Source organism: Oncorhynchus gorbuscha, unplaced genomic scaffold (assembly GCF_021184085.1).
Source record: "Oncorhynchus gorbuscha isolate QuinsamMale2020 ecotype Even-year unplaced genomic scaffold, OgorEven_v1.0 Un_scaffold_39:::fragment_4:::debris, whole genome shotgun sequence".
In the NCBI taxonomy this organism is placed as follows: Eukaryota; Metazoa; Chordata; class Actinopteri; order Salmoniformes; family Salmonidae; genus Oncorhynchus; species Oncorhynchus gorbuscha.
The window spans coordinates 121,384-145,435 of NW_025745236.1; the positions used below are offsets into that span (position 1 = coordinate 121,384).

Sequence of the window (24,052 nt, forward strand, 5' to 3'; positions counted from 1 at the left end):
ATAGCCCAAAGAAACACATTAATGGCAAAAAAAAGACTGGCAAAAAAAAACAAATCATAAGGAATAATGTTTTGAAGTGTCTGTCATATATCTAGGATATGTAAGAATATATATTTACCCCTTTATCTTTGTTGGCACAAAGCTGCCTTAATTACTTCCCTTTGTTTGTTTGGGTTACCTTCAGAAGAGTCCCGTGACACTTGTGGGGGTCGTAGAGCAAAACGGAAAACACCATCTCGGGTTCGTGAGTTTCTCCCTTCCATACAGTGGTCATAATAGTTAGGCCAAACCGTTTTTGATGCCACAGACGTTTTCGTGAGAAGAACGATTTTTGGGATGTCTCATGGGCCGACAAACACAGCTGTAGCTCGGCCACCTTCCACCGCAGATGTGGAAGGCCGACATAGGCGTAAGCGGTGGATTGAGACACATCCCATGCAAAAACTGATATTCCTAGCTTAAACTGAAGGATTTTGATGTTCCGAGACAGGATTCTGTCGAGGAACAGATCTGAGTATTGAAACATTTCTGCAGCATTGAAGGTCCCCAAGAACACAGTGGCCCCCGCCATTCCAAAATGGAAAAAGCTTGGAACCACCAAGACTCCTCCTAGAACTGGCCACCCAGCCAAACTGAGCAATCAGGGGAGAAGGGCCCTGGTCAGGGAGGGGACCAAGAACCCGATAGTCACTCCGACAGAGCTCCAGAGTGCCTCCTTGGTTGTCCTTCCGGAAGGTTCTCCCGTCTCTGCAGCACTCCATCAATCAGGCCCCTATGGTAGAGCGGCCAGACAGAAGCCACTCCCCAGTACAAGGCACATGACAGCCTCCCTGGAGCCCGCAAAAGGCACGTAAAAGTCTCTCAGTCCATGAGAAACAATATTCTCTGGTCTGATGAAACCAAGATTGAACACTTTGACCTGAATGCCAAGCGTCACGTCTGGAAGAAACCTGGCAACATCCCTACGGTGAAGCATGATGGTGGAAGCATCATGCTGTGGGGATGTTTTTCAGCAGCAGGCACCAAGAGGCGAGTCAGGATCAAGGGAAAGATGAACGGAGAATAGTACAGAGAGATACTTGATGACAACCTGCTCCAGAATTCTCAGGACTTAAGACTGGGCCGATGGTTCACCTTCCAAAAGGACATTGACCCTAAGCACACAGCCAAGACAACTCAGGAATGGCTCCGGGACAAGTCTCTGAGTTTCCTTGAGTGGCTCAGCCAGAGCCCGGACTTGAACCCAATCGAACATCTCTGGAGAGACCTGAAAATAGCTGTGCAACAACGCTCCCCATCTAACCTGACAAAGCTTGAGAGCATCTGCAGAGAAGAATGGTAGAAACTCCCCAAACACAGGTATGCCAAGCTTGTAGCGTCAAACCCAAGACGACTTGAGGCTGTAATCACTGCCAAAGGTGCTTCAACAAAGCACTGAGTAAAGGGTCTGAATACCTCATATGTATACACTGTATCTTTTACCATCTGTTGCACCTTGCCTATGCCGCTCAGCAATTGCTCATCCATATATTTATATGTACATATTCTTATTCCATCCATTTAGATTTGTGTGTATTAGGTAGTTGTTGTGGAATTGTTAGATTACTTGTTAGATATTGCTGTACTGTCGGAACTAGAAGCACAAGCATTTCACTACAGTAACATCTGCTGACCATGTGTATGTGACCAATAATATTTGATTTGATTACTACCTCTCAATACCTCACCTTGCGATGATGACAGCACTGAACTTTTTCCTAAAATGTTTTATGAGATTGGAGAACACCGTGGGAAGGATCTTAGACCATTCCTCGATACAGAATCTGTCCAGATGTTTGATGAGTTCTAGAACACATCGTGATCTTATACCATTCTCCATACAGAATCCTACCAGGTCCTTATGGACTGCCCTCTCAATTCAAACCACAGGTTTCCAAATGGGGTTAAAGTGTGGGGCCTGAGATGGCCCTGCGTTCTCATTCTGACACCAAACCACAAGTTTCCAAATGGGGTTAAAGTCCGGGGTCTGAGATGGCCCTGCGTTCTCATTCTGACACCAAACCACAAGTTTCCAAATGGGGTTAAAGTCCGGGGTCTGAGATGGCCCTGCGTTCTCATTCTGACACCAAACCACAAGTTTCCAAATGGGGTTAAAGTCCGGGGTTTGAGATGGCCCTGCGTTCTCATTCTGACACCAAACCCACCACTGGTGGGCATGGCTAAACACCTCTATTTCCCAGTAATCTGACTACAGCATGGCTTTCAATCTTAATTACCAATGTTGTTTAGCCTTTTATTGTCTCCAGTCATTTACATGTGTTGGATGACATGAACATAGAGCTCCTTGGTAACACCAGTGGGTTTAGAGTCTAAATTAGAATGCAGAACAGAACCCTGCACCTACTGTCAAATATGGTGCTGGATCTTTGGGCTTCAACTGGTCCTGGAACACTTAAGGCCTCAGCCTATACACATGACATATATATATATATATATATATATATATATATATATATATATATATATATATATATATATATATATATATATATATATATATATATATATATTATAGAGCTATAGAGTTCAGTTACCTTTGCTTTACGGGCTCCCGAGTGGCGCAACGGTCTAAGGCACTGCATCTCAGTGCAAGAGGCATCACTACAGTCCCTGGTTCAAAAACTGAATCACATCTGGCTGTGATTGGGAGTTCAATAGGGCGGCTAACAATTGGCTCAGCATCGTCCAGGTTTGGCTGGGGTAGGCCGTCATTGTAAATAAGAATTTGTTCTCAACTGACTTGCCTAGTTAAATGAAGGTTAAATAAAATATATATATTGGGTACAGGAACAATGGTGGACATATTGAAGCATGTGGGAACAGTAGACTGGGATAGGGAGAGATTGAATATGTCTGCATAATGCTTCATAGCAAAGGGTCTGAATATTTATTTATTTTACAAGGATGTGTATGTAAATAAGGTATTTCTGTTTTTTATTTGTATTTTCAGATCATTTTGAAAAACCTGCTTTCACTTTGTCATTATGTTGTGTGTAGATTGATAAGGAACATTTTCTATTTAATCCATTTTAGAATAAGGCTGTAATTAATCCAACAAAATGTGGAAAAAGTCAAGGGGTCTGAATACTTTCCGAATGCGCTGTAAACTATAGTAAAAAAAAGTTAATTAAAACCATTTAAAATAATCTTTGTCTGAAAATAAAATATTTCCCTCAACTGCGTTTCCCCTCCAGTCAGCAGCGACGCTACCGGCGTGACGTATAATCTAGTGGACGGTTCTTCAGAAACGGTTCGTCAATCACCTCGGTAGCTTGTTGGCCAAAATAGCCGAAAGATTCAAGCTATTTATACGCGGTGTATATTAGCTACTGTGTTTTAGACACACTTTTGTCGTATCTACTTGTTAACCTATTTAATATTACATTATTTTGTATTAGTCAGCTATAGTAGCTGGCTGGTTAAGTCAGCACTAGCCTAGTTGCTACTGCTAGCTAGCTACCATCCCCGAACATGAGCTCCCTAAACATCTCCCCTCCTGTTAAAGAAGAGGGGGTCCACTGGACGGAGAAAGAAGCTCTGGGACTGAACATTGTCGTGAAAGAGGAGGAGGATGTCACAGTAAAACAAGAAGTCGAGGCTGAGGCTGTTACAGTGAAAGAAGAGAAAGATGTATCAGTAAAAGAAGAGGAAGACTCGTTCAGAGTGAAAGAGGAAGAGGATGTCACAGTAAAAGAAGAGGAGGAAGAGAAAGAGGATGCAGTTTTTGGAGTGAAGAAGGAAGGGGAGATTACTGTCACATTGAAAGACGAAGAGGTGGAGATAGATCTGATTAACACCAGTAAGCATTCAATTTGTTGCTACCCCTTGTTTTCTCCGTTCCGTTTCCAAAGAATGACTTAACATATATATTTGAGAATGGTCTATCTGCTGACCGCACGGCATGTAGTGATTTTCGTGTAGTGATGGTTTACTACACACCGTGCCCCCCAATAGGTCCATGCGAGAGTTGGGTTGGCTACACCAAAGATTATAGATATACTGACAAGATGTGTCTCTGCCCTAACAAAGGGAGTCGTTGTCCACAAGGCGGCCATGCGGGTTGTCTATCTCCCGCCTATCCTGTCTTTGGATTGGTGGATACTTCGTATTATTGTCATCTATTGTTTATATTCTATGAGGGTTGTTGACGTCAACCGCCTGTATTCAATGGAGAGAGATGCTAAGCTGCTAGCATGAATATGCATATCGATCTGGAGACAACTCCTATAGTGTTTTTATCAAAGTTGTTGGTATGTACATTTACATTACATTTAAGTCATTTAGCAGACGCTCTTATCCAGAGCGACTTACAAATTGGTGCATTCACCTTATGACATCCAGTGTGTCACGTATCCACATAACAACTTAAGCATTACGAAACTTCTGTTGGATCAAGTAAACCTCACGTAGCAAATAAGCCATTCATTTTGTTGTTGACCAAATTCGACACTTTCCACATTGGGTCGATTGATAAATGTTTCCACTTGAATACAACCTACTGTAACCTACTGGCATGACCTAGAGAGGTGTTATTTATTTATTTATTTTTTATTTCACCTTTATTTATCCAGGTAGGCAAGTTGAGAACAAGTTCTCATTTACAATTGCGACCTGGCCAAGATAAAGCAAAGCAGTTCGACACATACAACGACACAGAGTTACACATGGAGTAAAACAAACATACAGTCAATAATACAGTATAAACAAGTCTATATAGATGTGAGCAAATAAGGTGAGATAAGGGAGGTAAGAGCAAAAAAAAGGCCATGGTGGCAAAGTAAATACAATATAGCAAGTAAAACACTGGAATGGTAGATTTGCAGTGGAAAAATGTGCAAAGTAGAAATAAAAATAATGGGGTGCAAAGGAGCAAAACATTTTTTTTAAATACAGTAGGGAAAGAGGTAGTTGTTTGTGCTAAATTATAGGTGGGCAATGTACAGGTGCAGTAATCTGTGAGCTGCTCTGAGAGTTGGGGCTTAAAGCTAGTGAGGGAGATAAGTGTTTCCAGTTTCAGAGATTTTTGTAGTTCGTTCCAGTCATTGGCAGCAGAGAACTGGAAGGAGAGGTGGCCAAAGGGCCAAAGAAATAATTGGTTTTGGGGTGACCAGAGAGATATACCTGCCTGAGCGCGTGCTACAGGTGGGTGATGCTATGGTGACCAGTGAGCTGAGATAAAGGGGGGACTTTACCTAGCAGGGTCTTGTGGATGACATGGAGCCAGTGGGTTTGGCGACGAGTATGAAGCGAGGGCCAGCCAACAAGAGCGTACAGGTCGCAGTGGTGGGTAGTATATGGGGCTTTGGTGACAACACGGATTGCACTGTGATAGACTGCATCCAATTTGTTGAGTAGGGTATTGGAGGCTATTTTGTAAATGACATCGCCGAAGTCGAGGATTGTTAGGATGGTCAGTTTTACAAGGATGTGTTTGGCAGCATGAGTGAAGGATGCTTTGTTGCGAAATAGGAAGCCTGGAGGGTTGTTAATACAGTGTCCAAAGAAGGGCCAGAAGTACATTTACATTACATTTAAGTCATTTAGCAGACGCTCTTATCCAGAGCGACTTACAAATTGGTGCATTCACCTTATGACATCCAGTGGGACAGTCACTTAACAATAGTGCATCTAAAACTTAGGGGGGGTGGGGTGAGAGGGATTACTTAACCTATCCTAGGTATTCCTTAAAGAGGTGGGGTTTCAGGTGTCTCCGGAAGGTGGTGATTGACTCCGCTGTCCTGGCGTCGTGAGGGAGTTTGTTCCACCATTGGGGGGCCAGGGCAGCGAACAGTTTTGACTGGGCTGAGCGGGAGCTGTACTTCCTCAGTGGTAGGGAGGCGAGCAGGCCAGAGGTGGATGAACGCAGTGCCCTTGTTTGGGTGTAGGGCCTGATCAGAGCCTGGAGGTACTGAGGTGCCGTTCCCCTCACAGCTCCGTAGGCAAGCACCATGGTCTTGTAGCGGATGCGAGCTTCAACTGGAAGCCAGTGGAGAGAACGGAGGAGCGGGGTGACGTGAGAGAACTTGGGAAGGTTGAACACCAGACGGGCTGCGGCGTTCTGGATGAGTTGAAGGGGTTTAATGGCACAGGCAGGGAGCCCAGCCAACAGCGAGTTGCAGTAATCCAGACGGGAGATGACAAGTGCCTGGATTAGGACCTGCGCCGCTTCCTGTGTGAGGCAGGGTCGTACTCTGCGGATGTTGTAGAGCATGAACCTACAGGAACGGGCCACCGCCTTGATGTTAGTTGAGAACGACAGGGTGTTGTCCAGGATCACACCAAGGTTCTTGGCGCTCTGGGAGGAGGACACAGTGGAGTTGTCAACCGTGATGGCGAGATCATGGAACGGGCAGTCCTTCCCGGGAGGAAGAGCAGCTCCGTCTTGCCGAGGTTCAGCTTGAGGTGGTGATCCGTCATCCACACTGATATGTCTGCCAGACATGCAGAGATGCGATTCGCCACCTGGTCATCAGAAGGGGGAAAGGAGAAGATTAATTGTGTGTCGTCTGCATAGCAATGATAAGAGAGACCATGTGAGGTTATGACAGAGCCAAGTGACTTGGTGTATAGCGAGAATAGGAGAGGGCCAAGAACAGAGCCCTGGGGGACACCAGTGGTGAGAGCGCGTGGTGAGGAGACAGATTCTCGCCACGCCACCTGGTAGGAGCGACCTGTCAGGTAGGACGCAATCCAAGCGTGGGCCGCGCCGGAGATGCCCAACTCGGAGAGGGTGGAGAGGAGGATCTGATGGTTCACAGTATCGAAGGCAGCCGATAGATCTAGAAGGATGAGAGCAGAGGAGAGAGAGTTAGCTTTAGCAGTGCGGAGCGCCTCCGTGATACAGAGGAGAGCAGTCTCAGTTGAATGACTAGTCTTGAAACCTGACTGATTTGGATCAAGAAGGTCATTCAGAGAGAGATAGCGGGAGAGCTGGCCAAGGACGGCACGTTCAAGAGTTTTGGAGAGAAAAGAAAGAAGGGATACTGGTCTGTAATTGTTGACATCGGAGGGATCGAGTGTAGGTTTTTTCAGAATGGTGTCGTCTGCGTAGAGGTGGATCAGAGACTCACCAGCAGCAAGAGCGACATCATTGATGTATACAGAGAAGAGTCGGTCCAAGAATTGAATCCTGTGGCACCCCCATAGAGACTGCCAGTGGACTGGACAGCAGACCCTCCGATTTGACACACTGAACTCTATCAGAGAAGTAGTTGGCGAATCAGGCGAGGCAATCATTTGAGAAACCAAGGCTGTTGAGTCTGCCGATGAGGATGTGGTGATTGACAGAGTCAAAAGCCTTGGCCAGATCAATGAATACGGCTGCACAGTAATATTTCTTATCGATGGTGTTTAGGACCTTGAGCGTGGCTGAGGTGCACCCATGACCAGCTCTGAAACCAGATTGCATAGCAGAGAAGGTATGGTGAGATTCGAAATGGTCGGTAATCTGTTTGTTGACTTGGCTTTCGAAGACCTTAGAAAGGCAGGGTAGGATAGATATAGGTCTGTAGCAGTTTGGGTCAAGAGTGTCCCCCCCTTTGAAGAGGGGGATGACCGCAGCTGCTTTTCAATCTTTGGGAATCTCAAACGACACGAGAGGTTGAACAGGATAGTAATTGGGGTGGCAACCATTTCGGCAGATAATTTTAGAAAGAAGGGGTCCAGATTGTCTAGCCCAGCTGATTTGTAGGGGTCCAGATTTTGCAGCTCTTTCAGAACATCAGCTGACTGGATTTGGGAGAAGGAGAAATGGGGAAGGCTTGGGCGAGTTGCCGTAGGAGGTGTTGACCGGGGTAGGAGTAGCCAGGTGGAAAGCATGGCCATCCGTAGAAAAATGCCTATTGAAATGCTCAATTATAGTGGATTTTTCAGTGTTGACAGTACTTCCTATCTTCAGTGCAGTGGGCAGCTGGGAGGATGTGTTCTTATTCTCCATGGACTTTACAGTGTCCCAGAACTTTTTTGAGTTAGTGTTGCAGGAAGCAAATTTCTGCTTGAAAAAAAGATACAACCTACTGTAGCCGGCTGGCATGACCTGGAGAGTTACAACCTACTGTAACCTACTGGCATGACCTAGAGAGATATAACGACTTGGATACAACCTACTGTAAGCTACTGGCATGACCTAGGGAGGTACAACCTACTATAGCCTACTGGCTTGACCTAGAGAGTTACAACCTACTGTACCCTACTGTCATGACCTAGAGAGCTAAAGTTGTAAAATTCCTGGATTTTAAATGAATATTTTCCAGTAATAATGATCATTTGTATCTTCCTATCCACATATGGGATCCCTCTCCTTTGTCGTCTACTCTACACCAATAACAGACAACTACTGTGAGACTCCCAATCCCGGCCGAATGTGATACAGCCTGTATTCGAACCAGGGACTGTAGTGACGCCTCTTGCACTGAGATGCAGTGTCTTCGACCGCTGCGTCCATGCGTGTGTTAACTATTAGAATGATGTACTAGAATGCTTAAAAGTCCTCTACATTTTTATATATCGGTATCATTTTTGGGGGCAAGGAAAATATTGGATATCAGTATTGGCCAAAAATGTGATATCGGTGCATCACTTTATTCTAAAATGTATTGCAATACCCCATAATGACATCACAAAGCCCCATGATGCCAAAGCAAAAACAGGTTTAGATTTTTTGCAAATGTATTGAAACTATTCCCCAGGATAACTAGTCTCAGAGTAATGTAAGTCTCAGATAGTTTTAACCCATATACTAATGCATTGCATAACATTCACTACATGGAACAACAGTAACCATAGTAACATTGTTTCCCCCAAAACATCTAAAGGGAGTTTGTTCTGAAGTGTCTGTCCTGAATCTAAGAGAGAGATCAAAAAATAATATCTATATATTTTTTAATGTCTTTAACCCCCTTTTTTGTTACTTAAGTCTTTCCACATTTTGTTACATTTACAGCCTTATTCTACAATGGATTAAATACATACAAATCCTCATCAATCTACACCCAATACCCCGTAATGAGAAAGAGAAAATAGGTTTGGAGAAAAAATATCATATTTATTAAAAATAAAAGACAGAAACACCTTATTTACATACAGTGGGGAGAACAAGTATTTGATACACTGCCGATATTGCAGGTTTCCCTACTTACAAAGCATGTAGAGGTCTGTCATTTTTTTATCATAGGTACACTTCAACTGTGAGAGACGGAATCTAAAACAAAAATCCAGAAAATCCCTTTGTATGATTTTTAAGTAATTAATTAGCATTTTATTGCATGACATAAGTATTTGATACATCAGAAAAGCAGAACTTAATATTTGGTACAGAAACCTTGTTTGCAATTACAGAGATCATACATTTCCTGTAGTTCTTGACCAGGTTTGCACACACTGCAGCACGGATTTTGGCCCACTACAGACCTTCTCCAGATCCTTCAGGTTTCGGGGCTGTCGCTGGGCAATACGGACTTTCAGCTCCCTCCAAAGATTTTCTATTGGGTTCAGGTCTGGAGACTGGCTAGGCCACTCCAGGACCTTGATGCTTCTTACGGAGCCACTCCTTAGATGCCCTGGCTGTGTGTTTCGGGTCGTTGTCATGCTGGAAGACCCAGCCACGACCCATCTTCAACGCTGTTACTGAGGAAAGGAGGTTGTAGGCCAAGATGTTGCGATACATGGCCCCATCCATCCTCTCCTCAATACGGTGCAGTCGTCCTGTCCCCTTTGCAGAAAAGCATCCCCAAAGAATGATGTTTCCACCTCCATGCTTCACGGTTGGGATGAAGTTCTTGGGGTTGTACTCATCCTTCTTCTTCCTCCAAACATGGCGAGTGGAATTTAGACCAAATAGATCTATTTTTGTCTCATCAGACCACATGACCTTCTCCCATTCCGCCTCTGGATCATCCAGATGGTCATTGGCAAACTTCAGACGGGCCTGGACATGCGCTGGCTTGAGCAGGGGGACCTTGCGTGCGCTGCAGGATTTTAATCCATGACATCGTAGTGTGTTACTAATGGTTTTCTTTGAGACTGTGGTCCCAGCTCTCTTCAGGTCATTGACAAGGTCCTGCCGTGTAGTTCTGGGCTGATCCCTCACCTTCCTCATGACATGTATTTTTTTAAACAAGCAGCTTTTTCAACTTGTAGAAAACAGCTAGCTACATTTTGAAGTGTTGCATTTTGATTCAAGTGGGTCACCAACGCAGTAAGTGTAACACAGCCCTTTTTTTGTTAGTCACTTATTGTTAAATAATACCCTTTCAATTCAGAGCCTGGATTTCCCCCTGAGGCTAATATCCATATCATGCTGCAATCAATTGAACAGGGCAAACGATAAGGTAGAACATCATTAAAATACTCCTACTACAATGTTAAAACATTGTACATTGTGACATCATTAAAATATTCCTACTACAATGTTAAAACATTGTACATTGTGACATCATTAAAATACTCCTACTACAATGTTAAAACATTGTACATTGTGACATTATTTCATGAAACACCTCCAGCTATAAGGTTTCTCTCCAGTGTGAACTCTCATGTGTCTTTTTAGTGAATCTGATCTTAAGAAACTCTTCCTGCAGTCAGAGCAGCAGTATGGTTTCTCTACTGTGTGTCTTCTCTGGTGTATTTTAAGTTCTGATGAAGATTTGCAACCTTTCCCACAGTCAGAGCAGCAATGAGATTTCTTCCCTGTGAGTCTCTGCTGGTGTTTCTTGAGGTGTTTTGACGTGGAGAGACTCTTCTCTGCCTCATCAGCATCATGAGGTTGTTGAGGCCCCCCAGAGGATCCACGATAGTCACGTCTCTCTCCTGTGTGAACAAAAAGTCAGACAGGTGGTTTAAGGCCCACAACAGCAAAAATACACTTTAAAAACGTGATGCCAACAGCGTAGCCATGATGTTGTACAAACAATGATGTTTGTAATGAATGTTAATCATTTGCCTTAAGACAGTCAAGTGAATAACAATAGTCATATTTTGTCTTGTTTTCCCATTAGTAGTAACATCGACAATTGTATGCTAGAAATACATTTTTAAAGTTGTCGAAATCCTAAGCAGTGTGCCAGACAACTTTTGGTCTCCAATATAGTCACCTTTCTGAAGGTCTATGTTGTTGTTAGGTGAAGTTATGGGTCCTACAGTAGGTCTATGTTGTTGTTCGGTGAAGTTATGGGTCCTACAGTAGGTCCATGTTGTTGTTAGGTGAAGTTATGGGTCCTACAGTAAGTCTATGGTAGTGGTATATCTAGGGATTTCCGCATTAGCATGGAGGTGTTTCTGCAACCAAATTGCGTTTTAGCAAACAGAGGGCAGAGAGCGATTTGGGGATGTCGGATAGTATTTACTCACCCCCACTAATGATTTGTGGAGCTTCTCAAAGTAATTTTTTCTTCACCTCAAACAGCAAGTAAACAAAGTCGTACTAAAATTAATTGGCGAATGACAATAGTTCCTCAAAGTATTTGTAACATATTTCCAGCTCTCACTGTTGATAACCACTAGACATGAAAGGGAAAAATGTAATGCTCTGATCCAGTGGAAATGTCACAAAATACCTGATTACTTCTTTCCCTTACACAAATAGCCTACAGCTGTGTCTGTCCCTAATTCACTGGCGCGGGAAATTTTGAGGGCCCAGAATATATTATATAAAGTTTCGGACCGAACATAGTTAGCTCCAGATAAAATGTTGCACTTATTCAGCCATTCTGTGACCAAAAACAAGCCTCATATGGACAGTACCAAAATAAACCGACTGTGGAAATGACAAAGTGTCACGCCCTGGCCATAGAGGCTTTTTATTCTCTATTTTGGTTAGGCCAGGGTGTGACTAGGGTAGGCGTTCCATGTTATTTTTTCTATGTTTTTGTATTTCTTTGTTTTTGGCCGGGTATGGTTCTCAATCAGGGACAGCTGTCTGTTGTTGTCTCTGATTGAGAACCATACTTAGGTAGCTCTTGCCCACATGTGTTTTGTGGGTAGTTATTTTCTGTTTAGTGTGTTTTGCACCTGACGGAGCTGTTTCGGTTGTTTCTTTTGTTCCTTGTTGTATTTTGTGTTCAGTTTATTAAAATAATGATGAACACTTACCACGCTGCATCTTGGTCCTCACCTTCTTCCACGAACGGTCATTACACAAAGCGCCTCGTAACCTAGCTGGAAATGGGACAAACGGACCCCTTCTGTGGTAACAGACTGTGACGATTTGTAATCAAATCAAATTCCCAGGAACGGGGTTCATATGAACCACAGACACACGCTTGTTCCCTCGACTCCGCTACCAACCACCAATCTCCAACAGGGCCCTTTACCTGTATCACTACCCACTTCATAGTGAGCTACAGGTAGGAATCAGCAATGAATCCCAATAATGAGCCAACTATGGGAGGGGTAACCCTTTGTGGACAAATCTCTCAACGTATTACTGCTACCCTGGGGATATTGATATATCCATTGAACACCGTGGAACACCGGCTCCGACCCTCGTCCGATGTGGCAGATCTTGTCACATCAGACTACAAAGGGAAGCACATCCGATAGCTGGCCAGTGACACGAGCCTACAAGACGAGCTAAATTACATTTACATTTAAGTCATTTAGCAGACGCTCTTATCCAGAGCGACTTACAAATTGGTGCATTCACCTTATGACATCCAGTGGAACAACCACTTTACAATAGTGCATCTAAATATTTTAAGGGGGGTGAGAAGGATTACTTTATCCTATCCTAGGTATTCCTTAAAGAGGTGGGGTTTCAGGTGTCTCCGGAAGGTGGTGATTGACTCCGCTGTCCTGGCGTCGTGAGGGGGTTTGTTCCACCATTGGGGAGCCAGAGCAGCGAACAGTTTTGACTGGTCTGAGCGGGAACTGTACTTCCTCAGTGGTAGGGAGGCGAGCAGGCCAGAGGTGGATGAACGCAGTGCCCTTATTTGGGTGTAGGGCCTGATCAGAGCCTGGAGGTACTGAGGTGCCGTTCCCCTCACAGCTCCGTAGGCAAGCACCATGGTCTTGTAGCGGATGCGAGCTTCAACTGGAAGCCAGTGGAGAGAGCGGAGGAGCGGGGTGACGTGAGAGAACTTGGGAAGGTTGAACACTAGACTGGCTGCGGCGTTCTGGATGAGTTGTAGGGGTTTAATGGCACAGGCAGGGAGCCCAGCCAACAGCGAGTTGCAGTAATCCAGACGGGAGATGACAAGTGCCTGGATTAGGACCTGCGCCGCTTCCTGTGTGAGGCAGGGTCGTACTCTGCGGATGTTGTAGAGCATGAACCTACAGGAACGGGCCACCGCCTTGATGTTAGTTGAGAACGACAGGGTGTTGTCCAGGATCACCCCAAGGTTCCTAGTGCTCTGGGAGGAGGACACAATGGAGTTGTCAACTGTGATGGCGAGATCATGGAACGGGCAGTCCTTCCCCGGGAGGAAGAGCAGCTCTGTCTTGCCGAAGTTCAGCTTGAGGTGGTGATCCGTCATCCACACTGATATGTCTGCCAGACATGCAGAGATGCGATTCGCCACCTGGTCACCAGAAGGGGGAAAGGAGAAGATTAATTGTGTGTCGTCTGCATAGCAATGATAGGAGAGACCATGTGAGGTTATGACAGAGCCAAGTGACTTGGTGTATAGCGAGAATAGGAGAGGGCCTAGAACAGAGCCCTGGGGGACACCAGTGGTGAGAGCGCGTGGTGAGGAGACAGATTCTCGCCACGCCACCTGGTAGGAGCGACCTGTCAGATAGGACGCAATCCAAGCATGGGCTGCGCCGGAGATGCCCAACTCAGAGAGGGTGGAGAGGAGGATCTGATGGTTCACAGTATCGAAGGCAGCCGATAGGTATAGAAGGATGAGAGCAGAGGAGAGAGAGTTAGCTTTAGCGGTGCGGAGCGCCTCCGTGATACAGAGAAGAGCAGTCTCAGTTGAATGACTAGTCTTGAAACCTGACTGATTTGGATCAAGAAGGTCATTCTGAGAGAGATAGCGGGAGAGCTGACCAAGGACGGCACGTTCAAGAGTTTTGGAGAGAAAAGAAGGAAGGGATACTGGTCTGTAGTTGTTGACATCGGAGGGATCGAGTGTAGGTTTTTTCAGAAGGGGTGCAACTCTCGCTCTCTTGAAGACGGAAGGGACGTAGCCAGCGGTCAGGGATAAGTTGATGAGCGAGGTGAGGTAAGGGAGAAGGTCTCCGGAAATGGTCTGGAGAAGAGAGGAGGGGATAGGGTCGAGCTAAATAACTTCTATGCTCGCTTCAAGGAAAGTAACACTGAAACATGCATGAGACCATCAGCTGTTCCAGATGACTTTGTGATCACACTCTCCGCAGCCGATGTGAGTAAGACCTTTAAACAGGTTAACATTCACAAGGCCACAGGGCCAGATGGATTACCAGGACATGTACTCCAAGCATGCACTGACCAACTGGCAAGGGTCTTCACTGACATTTTCATCCCCTGTCTGAGTCTGAGCAGACCACCATAGTCCCTGTGCCCAAGAACACTAAGGTAACCTGCCTAAATGACTACTGACCCGTAGCACTCGCTTATGTAGCCATGAAGTGCTTTGAAAGGCTGGATGTGGCTCACATCAACACTATTTTCTCAGAAACCCTAGACCCACTCCCGTTTGCATACCCCCCCCAACAGATGATACAATCCCTATTGCACTCCACACTGCCCTTTCCCACCTGGACAAAAGGAACACCCATCTGAGAATGCTATTCATCGACTACAGCTCAGCGTTCAACACCATAGTGCCCTCAAAGCTCATCACTAAGCTAAGGAACCTGGGACTAAACTCTGAGCAAACCCCCATTCTCATCAAAGGGGTTGTAGTGGAGCATGTTGAGAGCTTCAAGTTCCTTGGTATCCACATCCTTGGTGTCCACATTATAGGCTTAGTTAACTGGTGAACTTTTGAAATCATGGAAACATAATGACGATTCTAATTCCAGATGTGGAATAGAATGTGCAGCACCTTGAATATATTGTTGTTTGACATGACTACCAATTAATAAACCAGGGAGGAATTACTGACAGAGTAGGAGCATGGTGGAGACATCCAAGACAGGGAAATCAGGAAGGGAAAAGACAGCAAGTAGTGCAGACGAAAGGGAGGAAAAATTGGTGAAGCAACAGATGTGCTGGAATGAAAACAATATAGGTGCTACTTTGAGAACACAAACTCTCACATCTTTCACAGCACAGAGCGAGGGAGTCTGGAGGATGACTGGAGGAAGCATTGAGGGATTATCTTGGCGTGAGTACAGTTGGTGACTGAGTGGACGATGGTGAAGAACAGTGACTCTGTACAGTTGTTGAGACTGAGTGGACGATGATGAAGAACAGTGGAGTGAAAAGGGCTAAAGTTGGTAATGAACAGCAGTTTAGGATCGGAGTGGGAATCATCAGCAAGGATGTTTTTGTGGGTGACCTGTTAACGGTCTCAAAGATGGTGAAGGATGAATTGGGTGAAGTGGAATCGGTTCGAGTGACCAGGAGCGGTATGATTCTGATTGCGTGTCAACAGCTCAAAAGGAGAAAGCTTTGTGTGGTTTAGGTTAAAAATTTCAGGTAGACGCACGTTGATTAAAATTAATGATAGAGGGAAGGTTTTACTGTGGTTTGGTGAAGTGGTTCTCCCATCTTATGTAAAAACCTGGGTAAGTGAGATGTACAGAAGCCGCTGCAGTTTGGACATGTGGCAAGTGTTTGTCGAAGGAATAAATATGTCGTAGTCAGATGAAGCATGTTGTAATGGGAATCACGTTCCCGGAGTGCCCTGTACGGATGAAGGATGTCACAGTAGCTAGGATGATCAGGCCCATCCAGCAGGTGTCCTATATGGAGGCAGTGGAAACAGCTGAAGGAGTAGAGAGGAGAAGGTAGTTAATGTCCCACAGTCTGCAGTGAAGCCATGCAGGAGAAGGATCCCAACAGACAAATAGTGAACAAGGTGGACTTTGTTGTGTTTATAGAGCAAGTGATAAATTGCATTAACAAATTATAAATAACCTTTGTCCAATACTAGCAGTTACCGCATTAGCATGGAGGGGTTTCAACAACCGCAGACTTTGTGCTTCTGTTAAGACAGTACTTACGTGTGTTAATCAGGGCCTGTTCATCGTTAGAACCATTGGATGCCTTAAGATGAGTTTGTGAAACTGGGCCCAGATATCCAGGTCCCTCCTCTTCTTCATTTTTCGATGTGACAGTCACCTCCCCCTCCTCTTCTTTCACTGAAACATCTTCCTCCTCCTCTAACTGAAACGTCTTTCTCTTCTTTCACTGTAACAGCCTCAACCTCTACTTGTTTTTGTATTGTAACAGCCTCCTCTTCCTCCTCCTCTTTCATGAGAGCTTCTTTCTCCATCCAGCAGACTTCTTCTTCAGCAGGAACGGGGTTCAGTTTGAGACTGGAGCTATGAGGCATGTACTGAAGTCGCTAAGCGGTATAATTGAAAGCAGTGTCACATTATCAGCAGCACGTAATCAATGACGTCTGAAGAATAATTTTGTCGAACACCTGATTGGTTTGGCAGCCGACAGTGCAGGTGGCTGCTGGCTGATTAATTTACAAATCACCTTGCATAATATATAGCTACTCATTAGTAGTCATCAATAACTACATCATAGGGAATAGGCTGGTCCTCCATATTACTTCACACCTGAATTTGGCATTCTTCTGAATTCTGATTGGTTTTATGTAATAACTCCAAAAATAGAACTGTGAGGTGTTACTTTGCATTGGACATTTTTTTATATTTTGAGATTTTATAAACAATACAAAACATACACATACAAACAACAACATCATACAAACATTAACTACATCACACCTGCGCAAACCCACTAGAACACAGCCCCATCTCCATTAACTACATCACACCTGCTCAGACCCACTAGAACACAGCCCCATCTCCATTAACTACATCACACCTGCACAGACCCACTAGAACACAGCCCCATCTCCATTAACTACATCACACCTGCACAGACCCACTAGAACACAGCCCCATCTCCATTAACTACATCACACCTGCACAGACCCACTAGAACACAGCCCCATCTCCATTAACTACATCACACCTGCCCAGACCCACTAGAAGACAGCCCCATCTCCATGAACTACATCACACCTGCCCAGACCCACTAGAACACACCTCCATCTCCATTAACTACATCACACCTGCCCAGACCCACTAGAACACACCCCCATCTCCATTAACTACATCACACCTGCCCAGACACACTAGAAGACAGCCCCATCTCCATGAACTACATCACACCTGCCCAGACACACTAGAACACACCTCCATCTCCAGCGCCCGCATCAGCACCATTTTATTTCTCTCCGTCACTTTCAACTTTTAGATAATAAAGCATTTTACCTTTCTATTGAATTAGCAATAGAGGATTAGATGATTTCCAGGTTTTTATTAAGTAAAATATTTAAGATGATTGATGAGAAAAGTATCATCCAACCATCTCACTGCATCCTCATATGCCATGTCTTGAAATATACTGACAGGCAGATTAAAAGTAATTTTACATTGTATAATTGTACTTCTGACAGCCAACTTTAATCCAGAAGCCATGGATTATTGAGTCATCGTTAGTTTTCCACTGAAGACACTGCTGTAGAATTTGTGAATTTGACATGTCAGTTGGAATAATGATTGATTTTTGGAGGGACCCTTGTCACTACAGCCAATCAGTGATCAGCTTCCCTTCCTCCACATCTCAGGCAGTTCTGTTACTCGCAACACTTCCCCTGCTTTCCTCAACAATGGAAAAGCCCACTGAGCTAAAGCCTTGACATTTTTACAATTAGGAAATAATATTTCATGTTTTACTCGTACCTCAGCCAGCATTGTGAATGGTTAGGAAATAATATGTCATGTTTTACTCGTACCTCAGCCAGCATTGTGAATGGTGTCTGAGGCGGTGACATACTAGACCATGGCAGTAAATCTAATACTTAGTTGTTTTTAGTCATGCATGAAAGGTCTGGGGTGGTTCTGTGGTTATAAGTTACTGACCTTGGAATACATTTCTGGCCATGCTGGCAGGGTTTGAATCAAACCTAATGTCCACCTGGCACACTGACAGGGTCTGAATCAAACCCAATGTCCACCTGGCACACTGACAGGGTCTGAATCAAACCCAATATTAAAAGGGGAAGATTGGTCAAGAGGGTGATCATTATTGTTGTTCTACTGCCTGATTGTTATGCAAAAACACTGTTTACAAATGCTTTGTTAAAGAACAAGTTGTTGTTTCTGTCACACTGCTTTGCTTTATCTTGGCCAGGTCACAGTTGTAAATGAGAACCTGTTCTCAACTGGCCTACTTGGTTAAATAATGGTTATTTTTTACATTTATTTTGAAATGTTTTTTTACAACATTAACAATGTCTACACTGTATTTCGGATCCATTTGATGTTATTTTAGTGGACAAAAAAATGTGCTTTCTTTAAAAAACAAGGACATTTCTAAGTGAACCCCAAACTTTTGAACGGTAGTATACATCTATATGATGTATTGTTACAACACGTGGGAGCAGTATAGACCTAGTCTGTTCATTATATACATCTACATGATGTATTGTTACACCATGTAGGAGCAGTATAGACCTAGTCTGTTCATTATATACATCTACATGATGTATTGTTACACCATGTTGGAGCAGTATAGACATACAGTAGCTAGCTACTTATTTAGATTTAGTAAGACTTAAGGAAACTGCCTTAAATGTGCTGTAGTAAACATTGTTTTATTCACACTAATCAATCAGCACGTTCCTGTCTTTGTATAATCTCAATATAATAGTATTATTTAATTAAACCCGTTATAATAAACTTTGTCTGAAAATAAAATCTGATCCTCAACTGCGTTTCCCCTCCAGTCAGCAGACGGCGATGTGCGTCTTTCAGGCGAAGCTGCCAGCGTGACGTATAATCGAGTGGACGTTTCTTCAGAAACAGCTCGTCCACCACCTCGGTAGCTTGCTAGCCAACTTGGCTGAAAGATTCAAGCTATTTATACGCTTTCGGTGTATATTAGCTACTGTGTTTTAGACACGCTTATGTTGTATCTACTTGTTAACCTATTTCATTTAATATTACGTTATTTTGTATTCGTCAGCTGTAGTAGTTGACTGGTTAAGTTAGCACTAGCCAAGTCGCTAAATATAGCTAGCTAGCTAACATCCCCGAACATGAGCTCACTAAACTACCCCACTCTTGTTAAAGAAGAGGGGGTCTGCTGGACGGAGAAAGAAGCTCTGGGGCTGAACATTGTCGTGAAAGAGGAGAAGGCAGAAGAGGATGTCACAGTTAAAAAAGAAGTAGAGGGGGAGGATGTTCCAGTGAAAGAAGAGGAAGATGCGTTCAGAGTGAAAGAGGAGGAGGATGTTACAGTGAGAGAAGAGAGACGTTTCAGTGAAAGAAGAGGAGGATGCAGTTTTTGGAGTGAAGATGGAAGGCGAGATTACTGTCACATTGAAAGATGAAGAGGTGGAGATAGGAGATCTGATTAACACCAGTAAGTTCCGCCTTAAATGTGGTTTTAACTTTGGATATTCGGAGTTGGCTCATCAATACCTCTTCAACGGAGGGCCCTAGGATGATGACTGATATGTCTATAATCAGGCAACTTAGACAACAGGCTACCCCTTGTTTTCTCCATCCCGTTTCCAAAAAGTGACTTAACATATATATTTGAGAAGGGTCTATCTGCTGACCGCAGACTGGGGGGCACGGCATGTAGTGATTTTCTTGTAGTGATGATTTACTACACACCGTGCCCCCCAATGTGAGAGTTGGGTTGGCTCCACCAAAGATTATGGATATACTGACAAGATGACTCTCCGCCCTAGCAAGGGGAGTCGTTTTACACACAGTGGGACTGTGGGTTCTCTATCTCCCACCTACCCTTTCTTTGTATTGGTGGATTCATCTTATTATTATTATCTATTGTTTATCATCTGAGGGTTGTTGACGTCAACCGCCTGTATTCAATGGAGAGAGATGCTAAGCTACTAGCATGAATATGCATAGCGATCTGGAGACAACTCCTAAAGTGTTTCTATCAAAGTGGTCGGTATGCCACTTGTCCACATAACGACTTAAGCATTCCGAATCTTCTGTTGGGTTAAGTAAACCTCACGTAGCAAATAAGCCATTCATTTTGTTGTTGCCCAAATTTGACTCTTTCCACATTGGGTTGATAATTGTTTCCACTTGGATACAACCTACTGTAACCTACTGGCATGACCTAGAGAGTTACAACCTACTGTATCCTACTGGCTTGACCTAGAGAGTTACAACCTACTGTAGCCTACTGGCATGACCTAGAGTGTTACAACCTACTGGCATGGCCTAGAAAGTTACACCCTACTGTAGCCTACTGGCATGAACCTAGATAGATACAACCTACTGTAGCCTACTGGCATGACCTAGAGAGTGACAACTGGAGGTCGACTGATTAATCGGAATGGCCGATTAATTAGGGCCGATTTCAAGTTTTCATATCAATCAGAAATTGGTATTTTTGGGCGCCGATTTGCTGTTTAAAAAAAAACAAACATTTTTTTATACCTTTTATTTAACTAGGCAAGTCAGTTAAGAACACATTCTTATTTTCAATGACGACCTAGTAACGGTGGGTTAACTGCCTTGTTCAGTTTGCTTTATCTTGGCCAGGTCGCAATTGTAAATGAGAACTTGTTCTCAACTTGTCTACCTGGTTAAATAAAGGTGAAATAAATAAAAAGGGGCAGAACGACAGATTTTCACCTTGTCAGCTCGGGGGATTCAATCTTGCAACCTTACAGTTAACTTGGCTTACTGCATTTGCGTAACAGGCAGTCTCCTTGTGGAGTGCAACGAGAGAGAGGCAGGTCGTTATTGCGTTGGACTCGTTAACTGCAATGTTGCAAGATTGAATCCCCCGAGCTGACAAGGTGAAAACAAGGTGAAATTTCTGCCCCTGAATGAGGCAGTTAACCCACCGTTTCTAGGCCGTCATTGAAAATAAGAATGTGTTCTTAACTTACTTGCCTAGTTAAATAAATATTAAATTAAGGTGTACAAAAAAATCGGCGCCCAAAAATACAGATTTCCGATTATGAAAACTTGAAATCGGCCCTAATTAATCGGTCAACCTCTAGCTTAGAACCGCCGCATCCGTGTGTGTGTTAGCTATTTAACTGTACTAGAATACTTAAAAGGCAAAATACTGGATAACGGTCTCAGGATATTGCTGAGATAGAGTGATAATCCCTCTAAGCTCACACAGCTCTCCGGCACCTCCTCAGCGATTCATGTCAGGTGTAATGTGCTGCAATCATCATGGTGTGGAACTGTTGTTTTGAGTGAGGCAATAACAGGCACAGTCTCGTTTCACAGATCAGTTCAATCTGCTTTGAAAGTATCAGAAACCTCTTGTTTTCGGGTCTGAATCGGGTCTACCTCAGTTGAAATTAAAACTATCTCAGAGCATAGTAGCTTGATGGCCTCGAATGTTAATTTTAGCGCCCCCAGACAAAACCGCACACCCAGACAAAGTGCTAGTCTCTGGGCTTTCAGCCTCAGGAGAGGGCGGTGATGAAACTGGGTCTTGTAGGCCAGGCTCATCAAACTAATATTTGAAAATATATTTTTACTGCTAAATTCACATACACTTTAAGAATACTGCTGGAGCAAACGGAAAACACATTGGGTTTTTACAGAAATGTTTGATGATTGACTAGGAATGCCTTGGTGACCACTGTTTTTCACACTGGCTATCATTTTAATGAACTCCCCCAAACAAGACCAAATCTGAACCAATCATAGACTTATATGTTTCACAAGTTTGGCCACACAGTACAGCACAGTAGACAACTAAGTAACGAGATAATCTGTTTGTCTTTGACAGGAGAGAGACCAGACTCTCCCTCTGACAGCGGGAAGAGTCCTTCAGGGAAATCAGACCCAGAGACGTCCAAAGCAACAGGAGGACATCACTGCTCACGCTGTGGAAAGAGTTTTACCAAGTTAGGGAGCCTGAAGAAACATGAGAGGACACATACAGGAAAAAAGACTTTCCAATGTTCCCAGTGTGGAAAAGGTTTTCTCTGGTTATATCACCTGAATAGGCATGAGAGGACACACACAGGGGAAAAACCTTTCCAATGCTCCCAGTGTGGAAAGAGTTTTAACGAATTAGGGTACTTATTAATACATAAGAGAATACACTCTGGAGAGAAGCCTTACCACTGCTCCAAATGCGGAATGACTTTTACCTGGTTAGGGAGCCTGAAAACACACGAGAGAATACACACTGGAGAAAATCCTTTCCAATGTTCCCACTGTGGAAAGAATTTTACCCAGTTAGGGAACCTAAATCGGCACAAGAGGACACACACCGGAGAGAAGCCTTACCAATGCTCTCAGTGTGGAAAGAGTTTTAGGGGTTTAGTGAGCCTGAAACAGCATAAGAGAATACACACAGGAGAGAAGCCGTATCGCTGTTCCCAGTGTGGAAAGAGTTTTAGATGGTTAGGGACCTTGAAAATGCATGAGAGGACACACACCGGAGAAAAACCGTACCAATGCACCGTGTGTGGAAAGAGATTTACCCAGTTAAAGTCCATGAAATTACATGGGAGAATACATACAGGAGAGAAGCCTTACCACTGCTCCCACTGTGGAATGGCTTTTACCTGGTTAGTAAACATGAAAACTCACCAGAGAATACACACAGGAGAGAAGCCTTATCAATGTTCCCAGTGTGGAAAGAATTTTAGGGGTTTAGTGAACCTGAAACAGCATGAGAGGACACACCCACAAGAAAAGCCTCACCAATGCTCCCTGTGTGGAAAGAGTTTTACCAAGTTAGGGGGTCTGACAAGGCATGAGAGGACACACACAGGAGGGGATAAGACGTACCACTGCTCCCTGTGCGGAAAGACATTTAACAGGTTAAGGCATCTGAATAAGCATGAAAGAATACATACACAGGAGGAGAAGACATACCACTGCTCTCAATGTGAAAAGACATTTTCCCAGTCAGAGGACCTGAAATCACATGAGAGAATAGAGAGGCTGTGTTCTGACTTATGTTTTTGACTTGAGAATTTGTGTTTTTGTTTATGCCGCATTAAATCATATTGTCTATATGAAGTCTTAAACAAAAAGATTTTCTTTAAAAAAAAAAGTTTGGTTCATGTCTAAAATGAGATACTTTGATATTTTGTATACAAGTGTACAGGTTTCAGAACATCTCATAGTAATAGGAGTCTATCTCCTGTTTCTGGACAGGACTCTAGTCTATAGAGTACCACAGTATAGTAACAGGAGTCTATCTCCTGTTTCTGTAGTGAGGCAGCTTGATGTACTTCCCCTGGACAAGATGGCTGTCTTAATATTTTACTGCTCCTCTTTAATTATTTGTTACTTTTATTTCTTATTCTTATTCATATTCATATTCATTTTTTTCCCCAACTGAATTGTTGATTAGGGCTTGTAAGTAAGCATTTCACTGTAAGGTGCATGTGTGTGTTCGGTGCATGTGACATAATATTAAGTTGTTATATAGATTAATGGAATTTTGCATTTCTAGATTACAGCCTTGAAACCTCTTGAATTGGATTTGTTGTATGATTTGGAAATTGCTAAATTAATTTGATTGGATTCAGTTGCAGATAAACATATTAGCACCATTGTACTTTTTCTTAAATAATGACCTATTTCTTCTAAAATAAGTTGAAATTGATGGTCTCCACACCTTATAGTATTTTCAACATTGCAGAACCAATACATTTTTTTGTTAACTTACATTTACATTCGGCTAATTCAGCCACATCCATTGCTGACTGGTGTATAAAATTGAGCACACAGCAATGCAATCTCCATAGACAAACATTGGCAGTAGAATGGCCTTACTGAATTTCAACATGGCACTGTCATAGGATGCCACCTTTCCAACAAGTCAGTTTGTCAAATTTCTGCCATGCTT

The 24,052-nt window shown here is 43.6% G+C and overlaps 1 protein-coding gene across 2 annotated transcripts; it reads left to right on the forward strand.

Moving 5' to 3' along the window:
* Positions 1–3,313: 3,313 nt before the first annotated feature.
* On the forward strand, positions 3,314–23,757 carry LOC124018079 (zinc finger protein 501-like). Of its 2 annotated transcripts, none has more exons than XM_046333334.1 (2): positions 3,314–3,859; positions 21,971–23,757. In XM_046333334.1, exons 1-2 carry the CDS (start codon positions 3,532–3,534, stop codon positions 23,161–23,163), a joined length of 1,521 nt encoding a protein of 506 aa, XP_046189290.1. In that variant the 5' UTR covers positions 3,314–3,531; the 3' UTR covers positions 23,164–23,757. The 2 variants fall into 2 exon arrangements, with proteins under 2 accessions (XP_046189290.1, XP_046189291.1); XM_046333335.1 differs by lacking the exon at positions 3,314–3,859 and adding an exon at positions 18,952–19,594.
* Positions 23,758–24,052: the final 295 nt, after the last annotated feature.